This window comes from Rhinopithecus roxellana, chromosome 21 (assembly GCF_007565055.1).
Source record: "Rhinopithecus roxellana isolate Shanxi Qingling chromosome 21, ASM756505v1, whole genome shotgun sequence".
In the NCBI taxonomy this organism is placed as follows: Eukaryota; Metazoa; Chordata; class Mammalia; order Primates; family Cercopithecidae; genus Rhinopithecus; species Rhinopithecus roxellana.
Window position 1 is genome coordinate 23,436,055 of NC_044569.1, and position 19,725 is coordinate 23,455,779.

The window sequence follows — 19,725 nt, forward strand, 5'->3', positions numbered from 1 at the left end:
ATGTTTCTAGCCTAAAGAAAAGACAAATATTTAAAGTGGTGGACATCCCAGTATCACTGATTTGATCTTTGTAAATTGTATGAATGTATTAAATTATCACATGTACCTGAAAGTATATACAGCTTTTATCTATCAATAAAAAATAAAAACAAAAAGTAAAATCCAGCTATTATTCTTCCTACCCCCAGTCATCTGAACCCTTTCTGTTCTCCATGCCTGCTCCAAAAAGGTAAACAGGGTTTTCACAGTCATTTGTATAATTTGTCAATGCCCTGAAGTCCAATTCATATCACTAGACGACTGCATAGATTTGTCTATTTTTGATTTTTGTTCTGCAACGTGCAGCTTATTCATATCACTAGACGGCTGCATAGATTCGTTTATTTTTAATTGTCGTTCTGCAATGTGCTGCTTACTTCCACGTACCAAGAATTGGCACTTTTCTGGTCACTGAAGTAATAATTCACAGTTACTTTCAAAGACACATTAACTCGGGGTGAGAATCGGGGGGGTGGGAGTAATACTGCTTCCTGATTGAAAACTCCCAGAGAGCAGCGTCTTCGTTTTATTCGCCTGAGCGTTCTCAGTGCGCCGCACCGGAAGCCCCTGCTGTCTGCGGGACTCGCACCGCCCTCCTACTTACGCGCCAGCTGGGCTGGGGAGGTGCCTGGCCGGGTGCCGACTCTTGCCGCACTCGCTACCCAGCTAGGATCTGACAGCCGCCTCGGCCAGACATCTTCATCCCCGCAGCTCCGACCCGGTCTCTCCTCGCTTCTGGGCAGCGGCGCCTACAACTGGGGTACGTGCCTGGTTTGGGGAGCGGCTCCCACACGCGGGCACCAGGTTATCCGCTCTTGCGCCTAAGAAAGGGGCAGGAAGCTGCGAAGGTGAAGCCAGGGATAGTGCACGCCTTCCTGGACCTGGGACGTTTTCCTGGCGCTTCCGGACGGCAGGGGCGTAGCTGCGCCTGACTGAGACCCCTGCCGGTCCTGACGAGGACGCGGGTGGGGAGGATGGGTGCGGATCTGGGGAGTGCCTGTCTTGGTTCGTCTTGGCTCACCCTGCTGGAGCTGGGAAACAGGTGCAGACATTCAGGCCGCCCAGCCCACCCTGCTGAAGTACTCACTGGGGGCGGGAGGAGGCTGTGACTCCTCGGACCACTAGGACCCCAGGACTCGGGGCCGTGCACCTGGAGGCCCAGGAGGAGGCAGGGCCGCCTGCGGGATGGGGGTGTCGAGGAGCCTCTAGGTCTGTAGCCTGGGGCCACCTGGCCACAGGTGACCCTGCAGGGAACAGTGCGTTGGAACTTTCTGAGAAGAATGGAGACCCTCGAGAGAGAACTAGGGGCGGGTCCCAAAGGCAGCCTGGACCCTGCGCCTCCCCCAACACCTTTTCCAAGAATGAGCGCATGGGTGTCACAGCCCTCTCTGGCCTCCAGAGTTCGGCCAACACCACAGCACTTTTGAGGTCGTCCAGGCCTGCAAAGATCATCGTGAGGGGCATTCCACATCTGTTTTAAATGAACTCATTGCAAGATAAAATATTTCAAAATTCGTTATCCTTAAGCTAAGAGAAGATTGGGTGTGTGTGTGGGGGGGGTGCATTTTAATCGTATTTAGATTTTGTCGTGTAAGATAAAATTGGCACTGGAATTAGTTTCTTCTCACCCATCCCTTAAAACTCAGTTTCGGAAAACATAAGTTATAGCAAATTAATATTCAGCACTGTAGGGGTCTAATTGTGCCTGACGACAGAAGTGTGACTGAGAGCTGTAATCTCCCTGTTGTAGTTCATAGGCCTGATGTGTTGAGTCACGTTTGTGTTTGATCCTGGGTTTCCTTGTATTCTGGGTTTAAACAATGTGCACGGTGATAATGTGAAACTAAGAGAGGAAGCAAACAGTGGACAAGAGATTTTCGCCGATTTTTGGAGGAGGAAAGAGAATAGAAGAATGAGACGGGTACCCTCAGTGCCTTTTGTGGGGTGGGGGTGGAAAATAACCTATAAAGAGCTCTGAGGCTTCACGTTGGAGGCACTAATTACCTGAAATGACAGGAGGGAAATGCAGGGCTGAGAAATAGGGGCCTTGGTCTAAATCTGTTTACAGAATGGTTTGATTCCCCTGATGCCAGTACCCACCTTGGCAACCAACCACCCTCCCTCCCCTAGCCAGCTACCCAGTAGCAGACCAATGTCTCACCCCTACAGGATCTGATGGTCAAACGCAGGGACCCACAGGTTCTGTGAGGGGATAGAGGAAGGCACCAGGCTGGAAACCAGCTAATGGCCAAGTGAAAGTCCCCTCAGTCCCCGACCCCACCTGCTTCCATACCACCAGAAGATTGGTGTCTCGAAAAACCCACTGGTCTCAGAAAAAAAGACCTTCATTTCCTGGTTCCTCAACAAAATCACATTGCAGTGAATCACCTTTCCCTCCCATAGCCTCCACCCTTACGGCCAAAATGACCTACCCATGTAAAGAGAATTTCTAATTAGTGTTTTCATTTTAAACATGGACTGGAAAGTTCGGCATTTCTGGAAAAGCCCATGTATGAAGAGAGAGATGTAAATAATAAGATTTAGTGTGTATCTAAATAAACACTTAGTGTTTAGATAACCACAATGGCAAAGACATCTGAGAAAGTGAGGCAGCACCAGAAGCAGAAGACAGCACAATAAAACTATAAATGATGTTCTCTAGGGAATTAAAACTGAATGCTGTGAAAAAGGAATAACAAGGCATAAGTAGGATTTTTTGGAAATCAAAATTTTACTAGCTTAAATTTCAAAAATTAATAGAGGCCAGGTGTGGTGGCTCACACTTGTAATTCCAGCACTTTGGGAGGCTGAGGTGGGAGGATCACTTGAGGCCCAGGAGTTCAAGACCAGTATGGGGAACATGGTGAAACGCCATCTCTGCCAAAAAATGCAAAAATTAGCCAAATATGGTGGTGCATGCCTGTGGCCTCAGCTACTCAGATGGGTGGAGGGGCCTGAGACAGGAGGATTGCTTGCACCTGTGAGATCGAGGCTGCAGTGAGCCATGATCACAGCACTGCACTCCAGTCTGGGTGACAGAGTGAGACCTTGTCTCAAAAAAAAAAAAAAAAAAAAATTAATAGAAAGATTAGAGGATAAACCCACAGATGTCTTTCGGAAAAATGGAACAAAATATCAAAGTGATGTAAAACTTGATAATTGGAAGATTAAAGGGGAGTTTTCAAACCTGAATGCCTATCAGGGTGTTGTGCCCTGGGTGAGGTAGCAGATGTGTCAAATATTGATCCCTACAACTCGGGATAGCTGGGTGAGATCTGGGTGGCTAGAGTTGGTCATTCCTGTAATGGGCAGTTTCGTTTATCCCAAGCTGCTGTTCATATATTTTCTGAGAGTGACAGGGCATGAAGAGGATTGGGAAATTCCAGATGAGGGGTTCAATCCAAGAGTTCTAGCACCTGACTAACAGAAGGGACAGAAAAATAAAACAGAGAATCTGTCTGGAGGAAATTGACAAAAAGTACAATAAAAAATCTTGAATTGCTAGATTGAAATGGCTCACCAAGTGCCCCACAAAAATGATGAACTGGGTTCACAGGACACAGTCTTTGTGACATTTTAGATGATCAGGGATAACGATAAAGTTTCGTAAGCTTCTAAAGAGGGGTAAACTGGAAGCGGGGAGAGAACTGGGATCTGAGTGTCATTAGACTTCTCAACAGCAAAACTAAAGGCTGGAAGGCAAAGAAGCAATGCCTCAAGACTTCAGAGGTAAAATGATTTGCAACCTGGATTATGGACTCGGCCAAATGATCAATAGTATCTAATGGAAGAATAAAGATATTTTCAAATATGCAATCCATCAAAGTTTGTGCATTCTGTCTTAGAAAGCTATTGCTCCATCAAAACAAAAGAGTAAGCAATGAAGCAGAAAAAACATGAGTTTAAAACAAAGGACATTGGCGAAGGGTTGTCTTAGATGAGATAAGGTTGCTGCACACAAAAGAGCAATGGGTTCAGAAAGGAATAGAGTCAGCAATATCAGTGATCAATAGCAGTGGATGCAACACATTGGAATTATGAAAGAGAAAGGTAGTACAATTGAGCCCCAGTGGACAGCCTCTAAATGAAAGTATGTTTCAGAAAGGGAAGATGTATAAAATCTTTAAATGCCAATTGGATTTACACATGGTATACTTAGGAACTAAAAATAAACATACATTCCAGTTTTGTCACTGGTAAGGCGTTAGAAGAGCAGCAGTGTTTTTGGTCAGTACCTAAACTCATATGCTGCCTGAGTGTCCAAAATTCATACCTTACAGCTCTCCTCCTTTAAAAGAAACCAGCAGAGATGCTGATACCATGTTTTTGGAGAATCTAGCTTACTGTATTTATAAGTGTTTAACTTTGTAAGTTTGTTATTAAAGTTGTTTAAAACTTTCAAACATCTGATATATTAGAGTTTGTAATCACTGATTAATAAAACATCTGATAGGCTGGGCATAGTGTCTCATGCCTCTAATCCCAGCACTTAGGGAGGCCGAGGCAGGCAGATCACCTGAGATCAAGAGTTCGAGACCAGAATGGCTAACATGGTGAAACCCCGTATCTACTAAAAATAAAAAAATTAGCCAGGTGTGGTGGCATGTGCCTGTAATCCCAGCTACTCAGGAGGCTGAGGCATGAGAATCACTTGAATCCGGGAGGTGGAGGTTGCATTGAGCCGAAATCATGCCATTGCACTCCAGCTTGGGTGACAAGAGCAAAACTCTGTCTCAAAATACATAAATAAATAATAAATAAATAAAGCATCTGATTATTAGACTTCATAATTAATGCTTAAAGATTTAAAAAATATGACTTATTTGCTGTGTAAGCAGTATGCTTTAAAGTTTAAGAAAAAAATTAGGTTTATCATATTGGAAAACAATAAATTGATCAATAACTAAAGTATAATAGTAGGGAAAGTTGTTCTCTGCTTGTGAAAATTCTTTTTTGGTCATGAAAATTTTAGACTTTAAGAATGCTGCACTCTTCAGCAGACTGAAAGACTGTGGGAGATGAAAAATGGGATTGATAGGTTCTTCATATGTGGTTGAACATATAAAGTAATTACTAAAAATGTTTGACTGATCTGTAGAAAATTTAGGGGAAAATTTGCCAGAGATACATTGAAAACTAAAGAAATGAAGGAAAAGCAATATTAACATAAGGAAAAACAGCTAATGCCCCATTTCTTTGCTTGTAAAATGCAGATATTTACAGCACCTACCTCATCATGTTGTATGGATTAAATGAAATTTTGCAAGGAAAGGCCTAGTGTAGTTTTTGCATGTGTACCTATTTGCTCACTGAACAAAAGTATTAACCATATTTATTAATAAATAAGAGTAAAAATACAATACATATGTAAGCCCACATTGATGTAATGTTGTTTTAAAATCCATTGTTTCAGGTTCACTGTCATGGACGCTCTATCAGAAGTAACTGGCATCTTTGCATTAAACCTTTTGAAAAAGCTAGGGGAAAATAACTCAAACAACATATTGTTTTCACCCATGAGCATGTCGTCAGCCTTGGCCATGGTTTTCATGGGAGCGAAGGGAAACACTGCAGCCCAGATGTCTCAGGTACCTAGAGCCACTTCAAGACAACAATAAATGCTACTACTCAGTTGAGCTCTTCTTCTACATTTCAATTCCCAAAGAAATTCCTCTTTTAACAGACAACTTTGATAGTATCATAGGATGTAGATGGAGAGTTGGCAGGATGGAGCATGTTACCACTGCCTGACCATCTGTGGTGACTTGGGGTCACTCATGTGGGTGCTTCTGCAGGCTACTGGGCTAGAAGGTCCAGGAAGGTCTCACTCACTTGTCTGGGTCTTGGTGCTGCTTGGTGGCTGGGGCCTTAGTTCCCTACAAGCAAGTCTTCCCATTCCTCCGGGCCTTTCTGTGTATCCTTGCTTTAGCACAGCTTGTGCTTCCTTACACCATAGTAGCTGGGTTATGAGACAGCAAAAATGGAAGCTGCTAGGCTTTTTAAGGACAGTATCATATCTGCACTCTGATATTCACAGCAAGTCACAGGACCAGCCCAGATCCCACAGGAGGGGAGAGAGACTCCATCTTTTGATGTCAGGAGCAGCCTGTGCATGCAGAGATGGAACATATGGTTGGCAGCTGTGTTTTCAGACAAACTACCACAAATAGTGAACATAAATAACTAGATACATTTTGTTAGGATTTGCAAAAGGCATTTCCACTCATACTAATACTTAGAAAACTTTGGTTTCCTTTAGGAAGTAATTATAGGCAGGACTGAGAAGAGCTATACGTAGGGAGACTGGGTGGCTTTCAAGACACTTTTCATCTTTAATTAATCATCATTTAAGCTACAATCAGGATCTGTAAACCTCTTAGTGAAAGTTTAGTGTTTTGCCTATTTCTTGAAGTCAGGGAATACTGAAAATGTTATTTTCCTCTGTGTTTTTGTTTTGTTTAATTTCAGGCACTTTCTTTTAGTAAAATTGGAGGTGAAGATGGAGATATTCACCAAGGTTTTCAGTCACTTCTCACTGAAATTAACAGAACTGGCACTCTGTACTTGCTTAGAACTGCTAACCGGCTCTTTGGAGAAAAGTCTTATGACTTCCTCTCAGTAAGTCATACTTGTTTTTCATTGGAGAAAATAAAGATAGTAATGGGTGATGGACAGTAGTAGAAAGAATGTGGGCTATGAATTCATACAGGTGGGCCTGAATCCAGGACTCCATTCAGGAACCTCACACACTCCTCTGATTCCATTTTATCATTTATAAAATGGGTCTTAGAGCAAATACTGCCCAGTTTTGTGACATGATTGTATATTTAGAAAACTCCATTGTCTCAGCCCCAAATCTCCTTAAGCTGATAAGCAACTTCAGCAAAATCTCAGGATACAAAGTCAATGTGCAGGAATCACAAGCATTCCTATACACCAATAATAGACAAACAGGGAGCCAAATCATGAGTGAACTCCCATTCGCACTTGCTGCAAAGAGAATAAAATACCTACGAATACAACTTACAAGTAATGTGAAGGACCTCTTCAAGGAGAACTACAAACCACTGCTCAAGGAAATAAGAGAGGACACAAACAAATGGAGAAACATTCCATGCTTATGGATAGGAAGAATCAATATCATGAAAGTGGCTATACTGCCCAGAGTAATTTATAGATTCAATGCTATCCCCATCAAGCTGCCAGCAACTTTCTTCACAGAATTAGAAAAAAACTACTTTAATGTTCATATGGAACCAAAAAAGAGCCCACACTGTCAAGACAATCCTAAGCAAAAAGAACAAAGCTGGAGGCATCATGTTACCTGACTTCAAACTATACTACAAGGCTACAGTAAACAAAACAGCATGGTACTGGTACCAAAACAGAGATATAGACCAATGGAACAGAATAGAGGCCTCAGAAATGACACTACACATCTACATCCATCTGATCTTTGACAAACCTGACAAAAACAAGCAATGGGGAAAGGATTCCCTATTTAATAAATGGTGTTGGGAAAACTAGCTACCATATGCAGAAAACTGAAACTGGACCCCTTCCTTACACCTTATACAAAAATTAACTCAAGATGTATTAAAGTATTAAATGTAAGACCTAAAACCATAAAAATCCCAAAAGAAAACCTAGGCATTACCATTCAGGACATAGGCATGGGCAAAGACTTCATGACTAAAACACCAAAAGCAATGGCAACAAAAGCCAAAATTGGCAAATGGGATCCAGCTTCAGCACAGCAAAAGAAACTATTATCAGAGTGAACAGGCAACCTACAGAATGGGAGAAAAATTTAGGCAATCTATCCATCTGACAAAGGGCTAATATCCAGACTCTACAAAGAACTTAAACAAATTTACAAGAAAAAAAAACCCATAAAAAAGTGGGTGAAGGATATGAACAGACATTTCTCATAAGAAGACATTTATGTGGCCAACAAACATATGAAAAAAAGCTCATCATCACTGGTCATTAGAGAAATGGAAATCGAAACCACAATGAGATACCATCTCACGCCAGTTGGAATGGCGATCATTAAAAAGTCAGGAAACAACAGGTGCTGGAGAGGATGTGGAGAAATAGGAACGCTTTTACACTGTTGGTGGGAGTGTAAATTAGTTCAACCATTGTGGAAGACAGTGTGGCGATTCCTCAAGGATCTGTTACCAGAAATACCATATGAGCCAACAATCCCATTACTGGGTATGTACCCAAAGGATTAAAAATCATTCTACTATAAAGACACATGCACATGTATGATTATTGTGGCACTGTTCACAATGGCAAAGACTTGGAACCAACCCAAATGCCCATCAATGATAGACTGGATAAAGAGAATGTGGCACATATACACCACAGAAAACTATGCAGTTCATGTCCTTTGCAGGGACATGGATGAAGCTGGAAGCCATCATTCTCAGCAAACTAACACAAGAACAGAAAACCAAATGCCGCATGTTCTCACTCATAAGTGGGAGTTGAACAATGAGAACACATGGACACAGGGAGGGGAACATCACACACCTGGGCCTGTCGCGGGGGTGGGGACCTAGCGGAGGGTAGCATTAGGAGAAATACCTAATGTAGATGACGGATTGATGGGTGCAGCAAACCACCATGGCACGTGTATACCTATGTAACAAACCTGCACGTTCTGCACATGTACCCCAGAACTTAAAGTATAATAATGAACATTAATTTTAAAATAATCAATTAATTAATTAAAAAATAAAATATACAATCGATGATACATTTGGATCTATGTATATATACATATACACACCTGTAAAAGCAATCTAGATAATGAACATATCCATCACTCCAAAGTATCCCCTTCTCCTTTGTACTGCCTCTCACCCACCTCTCTCTGCCCTGTCCTCAGTTCCATGTTGCATGCAACTACTGATCTACCTTATATCCCTATACATCAGTTTGCATTTTCTTGAAATTTATTTAAATAAAATCATATGATATATAAAAGTAAAGAAAGTGTGTTTTTAAAAAATATTTGAGATATTGAGCATAATTATGGGATAAGACTTCAAAAAAGTGAAGGGGTTAAAGATGAAGGAGTGAAGGTAAATATTTGCTTAACTAATTTAGTTTAGTGAGTTAAACAATAGATTCAATCACAGATTATTTAATCCACTAGTTTCCATATTTTACTCACCTAAGGTTAGAGTTTACTATTTAGACACTTAACATTTCTTGGCTTACTGGACAATGTGAGTCACCTCTTCAGAAAAATTCATGGCATTGAATGGATAAATTTAAAAAGTAGAAACTTTGTTTTAAAAACTCTAAAATCAGTCAGCACAGTTTCTACTTTAGAACATCAGAAAAAGAAGAGTAAATTAAACCCAAGTAAGCAGAGCAAAATAAATAATAAAAATGGGGGCAGAAATGAATGAAATCCAGAGATAAAAATCAATGAAAACAAATGCTAATTATTTTAAAAGATCAATGAATTGATGCGACAGTAGCCAGGCTAAACAAAAAGAAAACCCTAAATTACTAATATCAGAAATGAAAGTGGTGACATGCTAAAAATCCCATGTACAATAAAAAAACATAAAGGAATACTCGGGACAGCTCTGTGCCCACAAATTTGATAAACTACCTGACATGGATCAATTTCTTGAAAGACACAATCCGCCAAAAGTCACACAACAGGAAATAGAACATTTGAATAGGCCTATATCTACTAAAAAATTTAATCAATAATTAATAGCCCTCTAAAATAATCACCAGACCTAGATGGACTCACTAGTGAATTCTAAAAAAGTAAAAATAAATAAGAAAACATTTACACCAATTCTCTAAGTCTCTTTCAGAAGATAGAAGCAGAAGAACTGCTTTCTAATTCATTCTATATGACTGTAATTACTCTGATAACAAAACCAGACAAAGACATGAGAAGAAAAGAAACTTAATGACCAGTATCTTTCATTAGTATAGGTGTAAAATCCTGAGCAACATGTTCACAAACAATATCCAACTATGTGTAAAATAGTTGGATTATACATTGTGACTAAGTAAGATTGATTGCAGGTGTACAAGGCTACTTCAACATTTGAAAATCAAGTAAAGGAATCCATCACATCAACAGGTAAAAACAGAAAAAAATCCTCAAAAAATTGCTAGCAGCTCCAATTCAACAACACATTAAAAAGATCACTCACCACGATCAAGTGAGAGTCACCGGGGTATGCAAGTATGATTCAATAAACACAAATCAATAAATGCGATACATTACATTAACAGAACCAACAACAAAAACTACACGATCATTTCAATAAATGCCGAGAAAGTATTCAGTAAAATTCCACATCGCTTTATGATAAAAATCCTTAACACATTGGGTATAGAAGGAATATACCTCAAAATAATAAAAACCAAAATGAAAAACCCACTGCTAATATATTGAACGGGGAAATATTGAAAACCTTTCCTGTAAGATCTGCAACAAGACAAGGATGCCCAGCCTCGCCCCCATTATTCAGTATCTGACTGGAAGCCCTGGCCGGGGCAATTAGGCAAGAAAAAGAAACAAAGGACACCCAGACTGCAAAGAAAGAAATAAAATTAGCTTTGCTCACCAATGGCATAATCTTATAATCGGAAAAACCAAGAGACTCCCCTGGAAAAACTGCTAGAACTAATAAATGAATCAGTAAGGTTGCAGAATACAAAATGGATATAAGATATCAGTAAGATTTCTATACATGAAGAGTGAACAATCTGAAAAAGAAATCAAGAAAGAAATCCCACTTACAATACCTATAAGAAATATAATGTGTAAAATACCCGGTATCAATTTAATCAAAGAAATGAAAGACCTCTACAAGGACAACTATAAAACACTGATGAGAAAAACATGAAGAGGACACACAGAAAATGGACACATATTCATGCTCACGGGTTGGAATAATTAATGTTAAAATTACAACGCCACCCAAACAATTTACAGAGTCAGTGCAATCGCTATCAAAATACCAACGTCATTCTTCACAGAAATAGAAAAAAAAAAAAATCCTACAATCTGTATGGAACCACGAAAAACCCCAAATAGCCAAAGCGCATTATCACTTCTTGACTGAAAACTCGCAGGCAGTTGCGGTTTTTCACCCGCACAGAGATTGGCCGCTTCCCGCACATCAGGAAATCCTGGCGGCCTGCGGGACCCGCCCCGCCCTCCTGCCCAGGCGCCCGCTGGGTGGTTCCTGGCGGGGCCCGACTCCGCCCGCCTCCCCACTCACTAGGAACTGATACCCCGCGCCGCTCCGACATCTCTATTCCCGCCTCTCCGACCAGGTCTCACCTCGCTCCTGGGCAGCTGCGCGGAGAATTGGGGTAGGTGTCTGGCTTTCGGAGCGGTTCCCACACGCGGGATTCGCATTATCTGCTCCTGAGCCCAGGAAAAGGGCTGGAACCTGCGAAAGGGAAGCCCAGTGAAGTGCTCAGCGCACCTGTTGTCCAGACCTTTCCCTGGGGCTGCCCTTCTTCACTTGGTCTCTGGCGGGGCGTCCCTAAGGGCAGGGACTTGGCTGTACCTGGCTGTGTGCCCTGTGGGTCCAGGCGCGGGGAGGAGAGGCCCGGGCGAATGGGCGAGGAGCTGGGGGGTGAAAGTCCTGCCTGGGCTCCACTCCTCCTGTCGGAGCTGGAAGTAGGTGCAGACAATGAGGCCTCCCACCCTGGTGAAGTTTCTGCTGGGCGCTGGAGGGGGCTGTGAGGCCTGGGACCTCCAGGAATAACAAGAGCAACAGTATTTATTTGTCGGTACCGAAACATATGCTCTCAGTATTCAGAATTTGTACTTGGCATTCCTCCTCCTTTAAAAGAAACCAGGAGAGGCGTTGATGGTATGTTTTTGGACTGGAAAAAAATCAAAATGAGGAAGATAGTGTTGCCAGAAAGCAAGAATGTTGGGATAGTGTAAAAAAAAAGTAACCAATTTAAAGAGATTCCCAGTAGATAAGTAGAGAGAATTTGCTCAAGAACGAAAACCAGCATGTGTTAATTGAAATACATGTTACTACAAAGCCAAGAAAGAGTCCTTGAGTAAATTCAGATAAAACAAGTAAGATGGGTCGGGCGCGGTAGCTCACGCCTATAATCCCAGCACTTTGAGAGGCTGAGGGGGGGGCGGGGGTAGGGGGGGCGGATCACGAGGTCAGGAGTTCGAGACCAGCCTGACTAATATGGTGAAACCTAGTCTCTACTGAAAATACAAAAATTAGCCGGGCGTGATGACGTGGGGTAGTCCCAGCTACTCAGGAGGCTGAGGCAGAAGAATCGCTTGAACCTGGGAGGCAGAGGTTGCAGTGAGCCAAGATTGCACCACTGCACTCCAGCCTGGGGGACAAAGCGAGACTCCGTCTCAAAAAAAAAAGAGCAAGATGAGTTTAAAGGAAGCAAGACATAATTTCAGTGATGTTTACAAGAAATGCTGTGTGATGCGTGTGATGATTCATATACGACTGCTGTGTAGGAATTGTGACTATAGGCACGTAGGTTGACAGGCACAGTGGTTATAAACCAACCTGAAGGCCTAAGTATTAAACCAGGAGACCTTGAAAGCCAACTTGTGTGATAAAACTCTGTGTTACGCAAACCAGATGCATGAAAACCTCAAATAGTATTTCATTTCAAGGAAAGGCATTTGGCAAAAAAAAAAAAAAAAAAGGAAATTTAATGGTTGTCTTTGCGAAATCCCAATATAGGACCAAACCACAAAACAGTCCTTACATTTATTTGGCTCTAAAAATATTGTTTGGCTATAAAAATAAATAGCAGTATGACCTGAAAAGTAGCAGTGTCAGGTCAGTCAGACCCCATGTCCTAATCTTCAATCTGGCAGCCCCATCCTATTGTTTTTGTGAATAGGAGATGGTCTGTTATTAATTTAACCCCAGAAAAGTATTAAAATAAGCATTACCATCACCCTAGGAAATATAAAAAGATAGAGCGAAGATAAAGTAAATAAAACCCACAGTATTACTAGTGGTGTGCTAGAAATAAGTTTTATAGTCATTGTTGTACAGTTGTATGTATTTTAAAACATGTTTGAAAGTCTTAGGAGAATCTAGTTTACCAGAATTATAAGTGTTGATTTATTCAGTTTATTATTGTACAAATGCTTATATTAATGATATGTTGTTAACTTCATAAGTTTGTTTTTTAAAGTGATTACAACTTTAAAACATCTGATACATTAAGCTTTATCATCAATGTTTAAATGTTTAAAATAACCTATTTGCTGTGTTAGCAGTGTGCTTTAAAGTTTAAGGAAAACAATTTGTTTACCAAATTAACAAGAAATTAATTGATCATTGACTAAATAAGGTATAAGAGTAGAAAAAGTTGTTCTCTGTTTATGAAAATTCTGCTTTGGGAATGAAAATCTTAACAGACTAAATGAACCTGCACTCACTAGCAGAGGGGAAACTGTGGGAGATGAGAAATGGGACTGGTAGATTACCCATATGTGGTCGAGCACATGAAGAAGTTACTGAAAGGGCTTGAGTGATCTGTAGAATATTTGGTGGGAGGGGAATTTGCCATAGATTTTTAAAAAATGAAAACGGAAAAAAGGGGGGAAAGCAATAGTAACATAAGGAAAAACAGACACGTAAAAAAAGAAATGCATCCATTATTCATTCATTGGCTTAGCAGTGAATACTATTTAGTCACAAGAAAGCAAACACTTGGAGAGAGGAAGTGAAGTGTGGTAAGTGCTAAAAGAAAATTAATTATCAGCCCTAAATTAGGAAGGCAATTTATAATGTCAAAAATTGTGGGGTTAAAAATAGTTGTATACACAATTATTTCTAAATATGAAAGTAAATACCAAGAGAAAGGGTGCACTGAGGTTTATTGTTTCTGGGGAGGTGGGAGTAGTGGGAAGACACTGGTTGATTTGTGTAAGATCTTGCCTAGTGTTATGTCACTTTTTAACTAAGTGCAAGTCCATTAATTTCATAAAAGCAAAATTACCAAATGACACTACAACAAATATAGGCACATTGTAGGGAAAGTAGAAAAGGATATAAATAAAATTAGAATTACCCATTATCCAGAAATATGTGATGTTCAGTGTTCCCCTGTAGTCTTTTTATCTATGAATTATACTTATGTGTAACTTTATTCTTAATTTATACTTAAATTGGAGGTTTATTTTATACGTTGTATGTTCAGGTGCAGATATCGCGTAGGCAGCAAAATTGATGAGTCTAGACTACAGGGGTGAGTTCCAGGGCAGAGGTGCAAATTTGGTTTCATATTTCAATTCAAGAGACTAAATGAAATTATAGGGGAGAAACAAGTCTTTTTCCTCTATCTTCCCGGGATCACTGGCTAGGACCTTATAGTGTAACAAAAGAGAATTTACAAGAGAAAAGCAAACAGAAATTGATCAACCTGTGTGTCACACATACACATGGGAGACCTCAGTTATGAGTAACTCAAATGGGTGGTTAGAATTGGTGGTGTATTTATCTAATTTAGGATGGGAAAGGGAGGGGGAAAAGGGAACTTAGGGAAAAGAAATGACATTTTTAAGAGATAAATGGATCCTTTAGGGTAGAATGGATAGCTGATATAATAGTCGAGTCGTAATGTCTGGCTGAGTGTATACAGAGTTCTCAGCTTTGAGAAAATTAAAGTTGTTCCCAAAAAGCAAATTTATGACAATTGAGGGCTTCTGAGTCCTTTTGGGAGGCTCTGCTTTTAGGCAGATAACATATTTCAGGAACTCAAATGCCTTCACCTCAAAATAATTCTTAAACAAAAGTAGCATATTTTGGAGTGATATATTCTGATTCTTTTGAAGTCCACCAAGAAAAGTAAAGTAAGGATTGAACCATGGACACCCCAGTGTTTGGAAACTGAGGCAACAATCAAGGGCCAGTAAAGGCAGAGGCCAATATGGGAATCTAGAGACTGAGGGAAGAAAGTGTTTCCAAGGCAGAGAGTGACCAGCTCTGTTGATGTATGTACAGTGTATTAATGATTGTGTTTCAAGTTAATTTTTACCTGTTTCTTTTATAGAACAAAGAAAAGCCTGTGCAAATGATGTTTAAGAAATAAACTTTTCAAATGACCTATGCAAAAGAAATATTAAACAAAATTCTACTGCTTCCTTATGTTGTAAAGGAGCTGAATATGCTTCCAGATGAAAACACTGATTTGAAAATGGTAATGAGTGTCCAAAGTATGCATTTTCTCATAGTAAATGCTCTCACAAGCTTTTAGGGAAAAAAAACCTTTGAAAATTTGGTTTTACCAAGTTTTCTTGACATATTTGGTCACATGCCTTTTTCTCTTTTTATGGTTATATCCAGCGGGATGTTGTTCTAAGTGCTGAACACAATGTAGAAAATTCTTGGCCTGGTGCGGTGGCTCACACCTATAATCCCAGGGCTTTGGGAGGCCAAGGCAGGTGGATCATGAGGTCAAGAGATCGAGACAATCCTGGCCAACATGGTGAAACCCTATCTCTACTAAAAATACAAAAAGTACTGGGTGTGGTGACATGCATCTGCAGTCCCAACTACTAGGGAGGCTGAGGCAGGGGAATCACTTGAACCCAGGAAGTGGATGTTGCAGTGAGCTGAGATCACGCCACTGCACTCCAGCCTGGCAACAGAGCAAGACTCCGTCAAATTAAAAACAAAAGAAAGAAAGAAGAAAAAAAGAAAAGAAAATACTCTTATTCCAGAAAAGACTCAGGTTGGGGCCAAATCAGGTCAGCCCTCAAAATCTTGCTTTATAATTTTGACTTTTTTTTCTCTTAGCCTTTTCCTTCCTGTGGAAAATGATATCCATATCTCTCTATGAGAGTTATTGCAGGATAAAGGGATTACCTATATAAGGCATTTGTTTCAATGCACAGAGTATGACATTGACTAATATTAGTAGTCTTCACTCCAGCCTTGCCCACTAATTGTGAGTTTTCCCTTCAGAAAGCAGTCATATGGGGAAGAGCTGTTCTGAGTCTATACGTCACCCAAGCATCTTGTTAAAATATAGATTCTGGTTTAGTAGGACTGGGATGGAGCCTGAGATGCTGCATTTCCACCAAGCTTCCAGGTGATGTTGAGGCGGCTGGCCCATGGAGCACACTGAGTAGCAAGGTGTTAGAGAGTCAGTGAAGACTTTTAGCAGGGTAGCATTTTGCTTCTCTAGAAAGCTAATCCTTATGACTGCAACGGACAAATTGAAAGAAGTAAGAATGGAGAGAGATAAGAAAGGAAGCTGCTATAACATTTTAAACAAGACACAATTAGGGCCTGAATGAAGGCAGGCAGCAACAGAGGCAGAGGAAGGGCCGAAAGATGTTGGAAGTTAAAAGAACAGAAAATGGTGATGGATTCATTGGAAGGAAATTTGGCTAAAAGAGAAGATAGGTCTGAGATACCAGCATGCTTTTATTAAGATAGAACACCACACTTTAAGAGGACAGTCATTCTCCTACAAATATACTCTAAGTTGTAAGTTTCTGCATGAAGGAAAAGGTTTGACTAAGTTTCTTGAATCCAGGAATCAAGGCATTGAAATGTAAAGTCATCTCGAATGGTTTCGCATTAACTTGCTTTCTTCCATATGTGTGCTGTCCAATATGGTAGCCACTAGCCATTTGTGATGATGTACACTTACATTAAAAAATTAAATTTACAAAACAGGCCTTTATTGCACTATCCACATTTCAAGTGCTCGGTAACCATATACGGCTCATGGCTACCACATTAGGCAACTCAGCCGGAGCACATTAACATCGTAGAAAACAGTCCCATTGGACAACACTGATTAGATTTTCAAATCTCCAACTCTCTTGTTTTAGGTGGAAAAAGAACTTTCTTATGAGAGATTCATAGAATGGACAAACCCAGACAAGATGCATGAACAAGAGATGGAAGTTTTCCTTCCTAGATTTAAACTAGAGGAAACTTACAACATGGAGGATGTCCTTCGCAGTATGGGCATGGCCAATGCCTTTGAACAGGACAGGGCAGACTTCTCAGGAATGTCGTCTAAGAAGGATCTGTACTTGTCCAAGGTCATGCACAAGTCCTTTGTGGAGGTCAATGAGGAAGGTACAGAAGCAGCAGCAGCTACCACCCCAAAAATGGTTTGATGTTGTGCCAGTTACTCCCTCAGGTTCTGTGTAGACTATCCCTTCCTTTTCTTCATCCAGCACAGCAAAACCAATGGTATTCTCTTCTGTCGCTGGTTTTCTTCTCCATAAGGAAATAGTAGTCATTGAATGTAGTCCTCTTTTCTCTAACTGACCTACTTTTTCTCTACACTTCATAGTGTGCCTGCAAACCCAAAATGACTTTATCATTGCAGTGGTCAAAAATGAGATATTAGGAGCCTAATTTGAAATTCCTTGTTCAGAACCCTTCTGTGTATTTTTGTAGGTTAAATGTTTTCTAAAGTTGGAAGTTGACATTCTCCAAGGATCCTGTGGTCACTTCGGCAGTGATACCTCTAACCATTCAGCCAAACCACTCTGCTTGGAACGAGCTGTCTCCCTTTCCTTTGTTGCTACTTTTCTTTCTTCCCTGCTGAATAGTATTGACATATAGACCCATTTTTAATGAGAGAATAGAGAGTGAAATGGAGAATGGGTAGAAGAGGTGGGCAGGAGGTCTCAGAAGCAACCTCTAGTCTAGAACTTTACCAGCAATTCCAAGGCCAGCACAGAGGATGAGAGAGCAGTTAGACCAGTGAGAAATCAGTCCAACTTCCTGTATGTTTCTGCCTTATTTGTAGTTTGCATTCATAGGGATCAGTAGGTCACAAACCTGTTCAAACATGCAACTATTCACTTTCTCTGAAAATTTACAATTGTTATTAGGAGGCAGAGATGAGTAGATAATGTTCTATTCACAGTTTGAGACACTTCATGGGTATACAGAACATGTCTTTCTATTTTATTTCAAATATTTTTGGAAAGGCACCTCAGGTTTCTGTAGCCATTTGTATTACAGGCTTGAAATGAAATTGCAGTGTTCAGTGTTAAGAGAACACACTGATTAGTTAGATTGAAGAGGGAGATTGGTACTGTTTTCTAGGGGACAGTAAAAAGGACTTATTCCATCAACACCCTTGCAGTCAGAAGAACCCTGGGCAGCCCCTTATTTCACTGACACCACTTATATTTTCATTCCACAGCTAGTTCACTTTTCCCTTTTGACCCAAGCCGGTGAATTAGCTGCAGGGAGGGAATAGGACTGAGGAGTACAAGGAAATATCCACGTTGTGTGCGGGCTGAGAGAGGAAAGAGGAAGTATCAGAGGTTGCCGGGTTTATCATTCTCATTCTGCTGCCTCCTCTGCCCAACACTTGCACTTGGAAAGAATAATCCTAGGTGGGGAATAATCAGTTAATGTGATTCTTTCACTGCGGAGAGAGCTTCTGAGTGTTACAGCCCGGAGCAATAGGCTGGTGCCCTGTTCCTTATGGAAAGGCATGCCTTCTGGCACAGCCTTGCAGGAAGTCCAGTTAAGTGGGTTAGTAGTTGGGAGCTGGAAGTGTAAATGGAGTAGCTGCCAACCATCCATGTGGGAATGTGTCTTTTTTTTTTCTTTTTTCTTTTTTGACGGAGTCTCACTCTCTCACCAGGCTGGAGTACAGTGGCACAATATCGGCTGACTACAACCTCTAGTTCCCGGGTTCAAGCAATTCTCCTGCTTTAGCCTCCTGAGTAGCTGGGAATACAGGCACGTGCCACCACGCCCAGTTAATTTTTGTATTTTTAGTAGAGAAGGGTTTTTACCATGTTGGCCAGGATGGTCTCGATCTCCTGACCTTGCGATCCACCCACCTCAGCCTGCCAAAGTGCTGGGATTACAGGCGTGAGCCACCACACTTGGCCAAGAATATGTTTTTTAAATCGTTCCTGGGATGAGTATATTCAGATCATATCAATAGTGAATTACAAAAGTTAATGATATTGGTTTGATCTGTTATAGACCTATAATACAATCAGACTTTAGCCATGTAAATCACAATACATAAAAGGTAACAATAAGCATATTGGCCAAGAGGGTCTTATAAAATTATATGCTTATCAAATTCTCTTTGAAGAGTTATCACTCAATATTTTATTTCTGTCTTGTAAGGCCTGAAATCTGTGTGCTGCCTTGACATCTATGGGCTTCTCAGGGCCTCAGAGGCCTGGCCATGCAGTCCCCTGCTCTTGTCAGATATGTGCACCCTGTTCACCCACTGAGCAAGAAGCCTCCTCCTCCTTCTAAGTTCCCTATCAGCCAGTCAGCAGTACCCCACCTGGGTCTCAACCTGGGTCACTTTCCTGCCAGCCTGGAAACTTATTCAAACAAGCCTGTCACATCCGGAGGATCCAGGAATTGCCTCTTCCTCTTGTTACTATAAAACCTGCCTTCCACAGCCCCTGCTGATTCACTCTTTTCCCAAATGCAACTCTCCTGTGACCCTGCATAGCATGCGGTGACCTCTCTCCTTGGGCTGTGAGCAGATGTGATTAATAAACTGCTGCCAGTTTCATCTGTCCAGCGTCTCATGCTATGTGTCTGGTTGTCTCCTACTATTTAGTGGGGGAGATCCCTTCTTCACCAACAAGGTGAATATGAGATGATCAAAACAACTACACTTCAGTGGACAGTCCAGCCACCCAAATAATGA

The 19,725-nt window shown here is 41.0% G+C and overlaps 2 protein-coding genes across 2 annotated transcripts in view; both read left to right on the plus strand.

Moving 5' to 3' along the window:
* Positions 1–670: 670 nt before the first annotated feature.
* LOC104682260 (serpin B6) lies at positions 671–18,711 on the plus strand. The gene is made up of 4 exons (XM_030925808.1): positions 671–1,581; positions 5,453–5,627; positions 6,508–6,657; positions 16,898–18,711. The coding sequence occupies exons 2-4, from the start codon at positions 5,463–5,465 to the stop codon at positions 17,189–17,191; spliced, it is 609 nt and encodes a 202-aa protein (XP_030781668.1). The 5' UTR covers positions 671–1,581; positions 5,453–5,462; the 3' UTR covers positions 17,192–18,711.
* Positions 11,285–19,725, plus strand: part of LOC104682234 (serpin B6-like) — a 56,672-nt gene continuing 48,231 nt past the window's right edge. Inside the window, exon 1 of the mRNA XM_030925803.1 lies at positions 11,285–11,409. The gene's annotated coding sequence lies outside the window, so the exon portion shown is untranslated. The remainder of the gene's footprint in view (positions 11,410–19,725) is intronic.

Excerpts from the sequence above, each read along its gene's own strand:
- LOC104682260 (XM_030925808.1), top strand. The coding sequence starts at position 5,463 with ATGGACGCTCTATCAGAAGTAACTGGCATCTTTGCATTAAACCTTTTG. Across the intron at positions 5,628-6,507 it reads CTGCAGCCCAGATGTCTCAG|GCACTTTCTTTTAGTAAAAT; the intron begins GTACCTAGAGCC and ends GTTTAATTTCAG. Across the intron at positions 6,658-16,897 it reads AGTCTTATGACTTCCTCTCA|GTGGAAAAAGAACTTTCTTA; the intron begins GTAAGTCATACT and ends CTCTTGTTTTAG.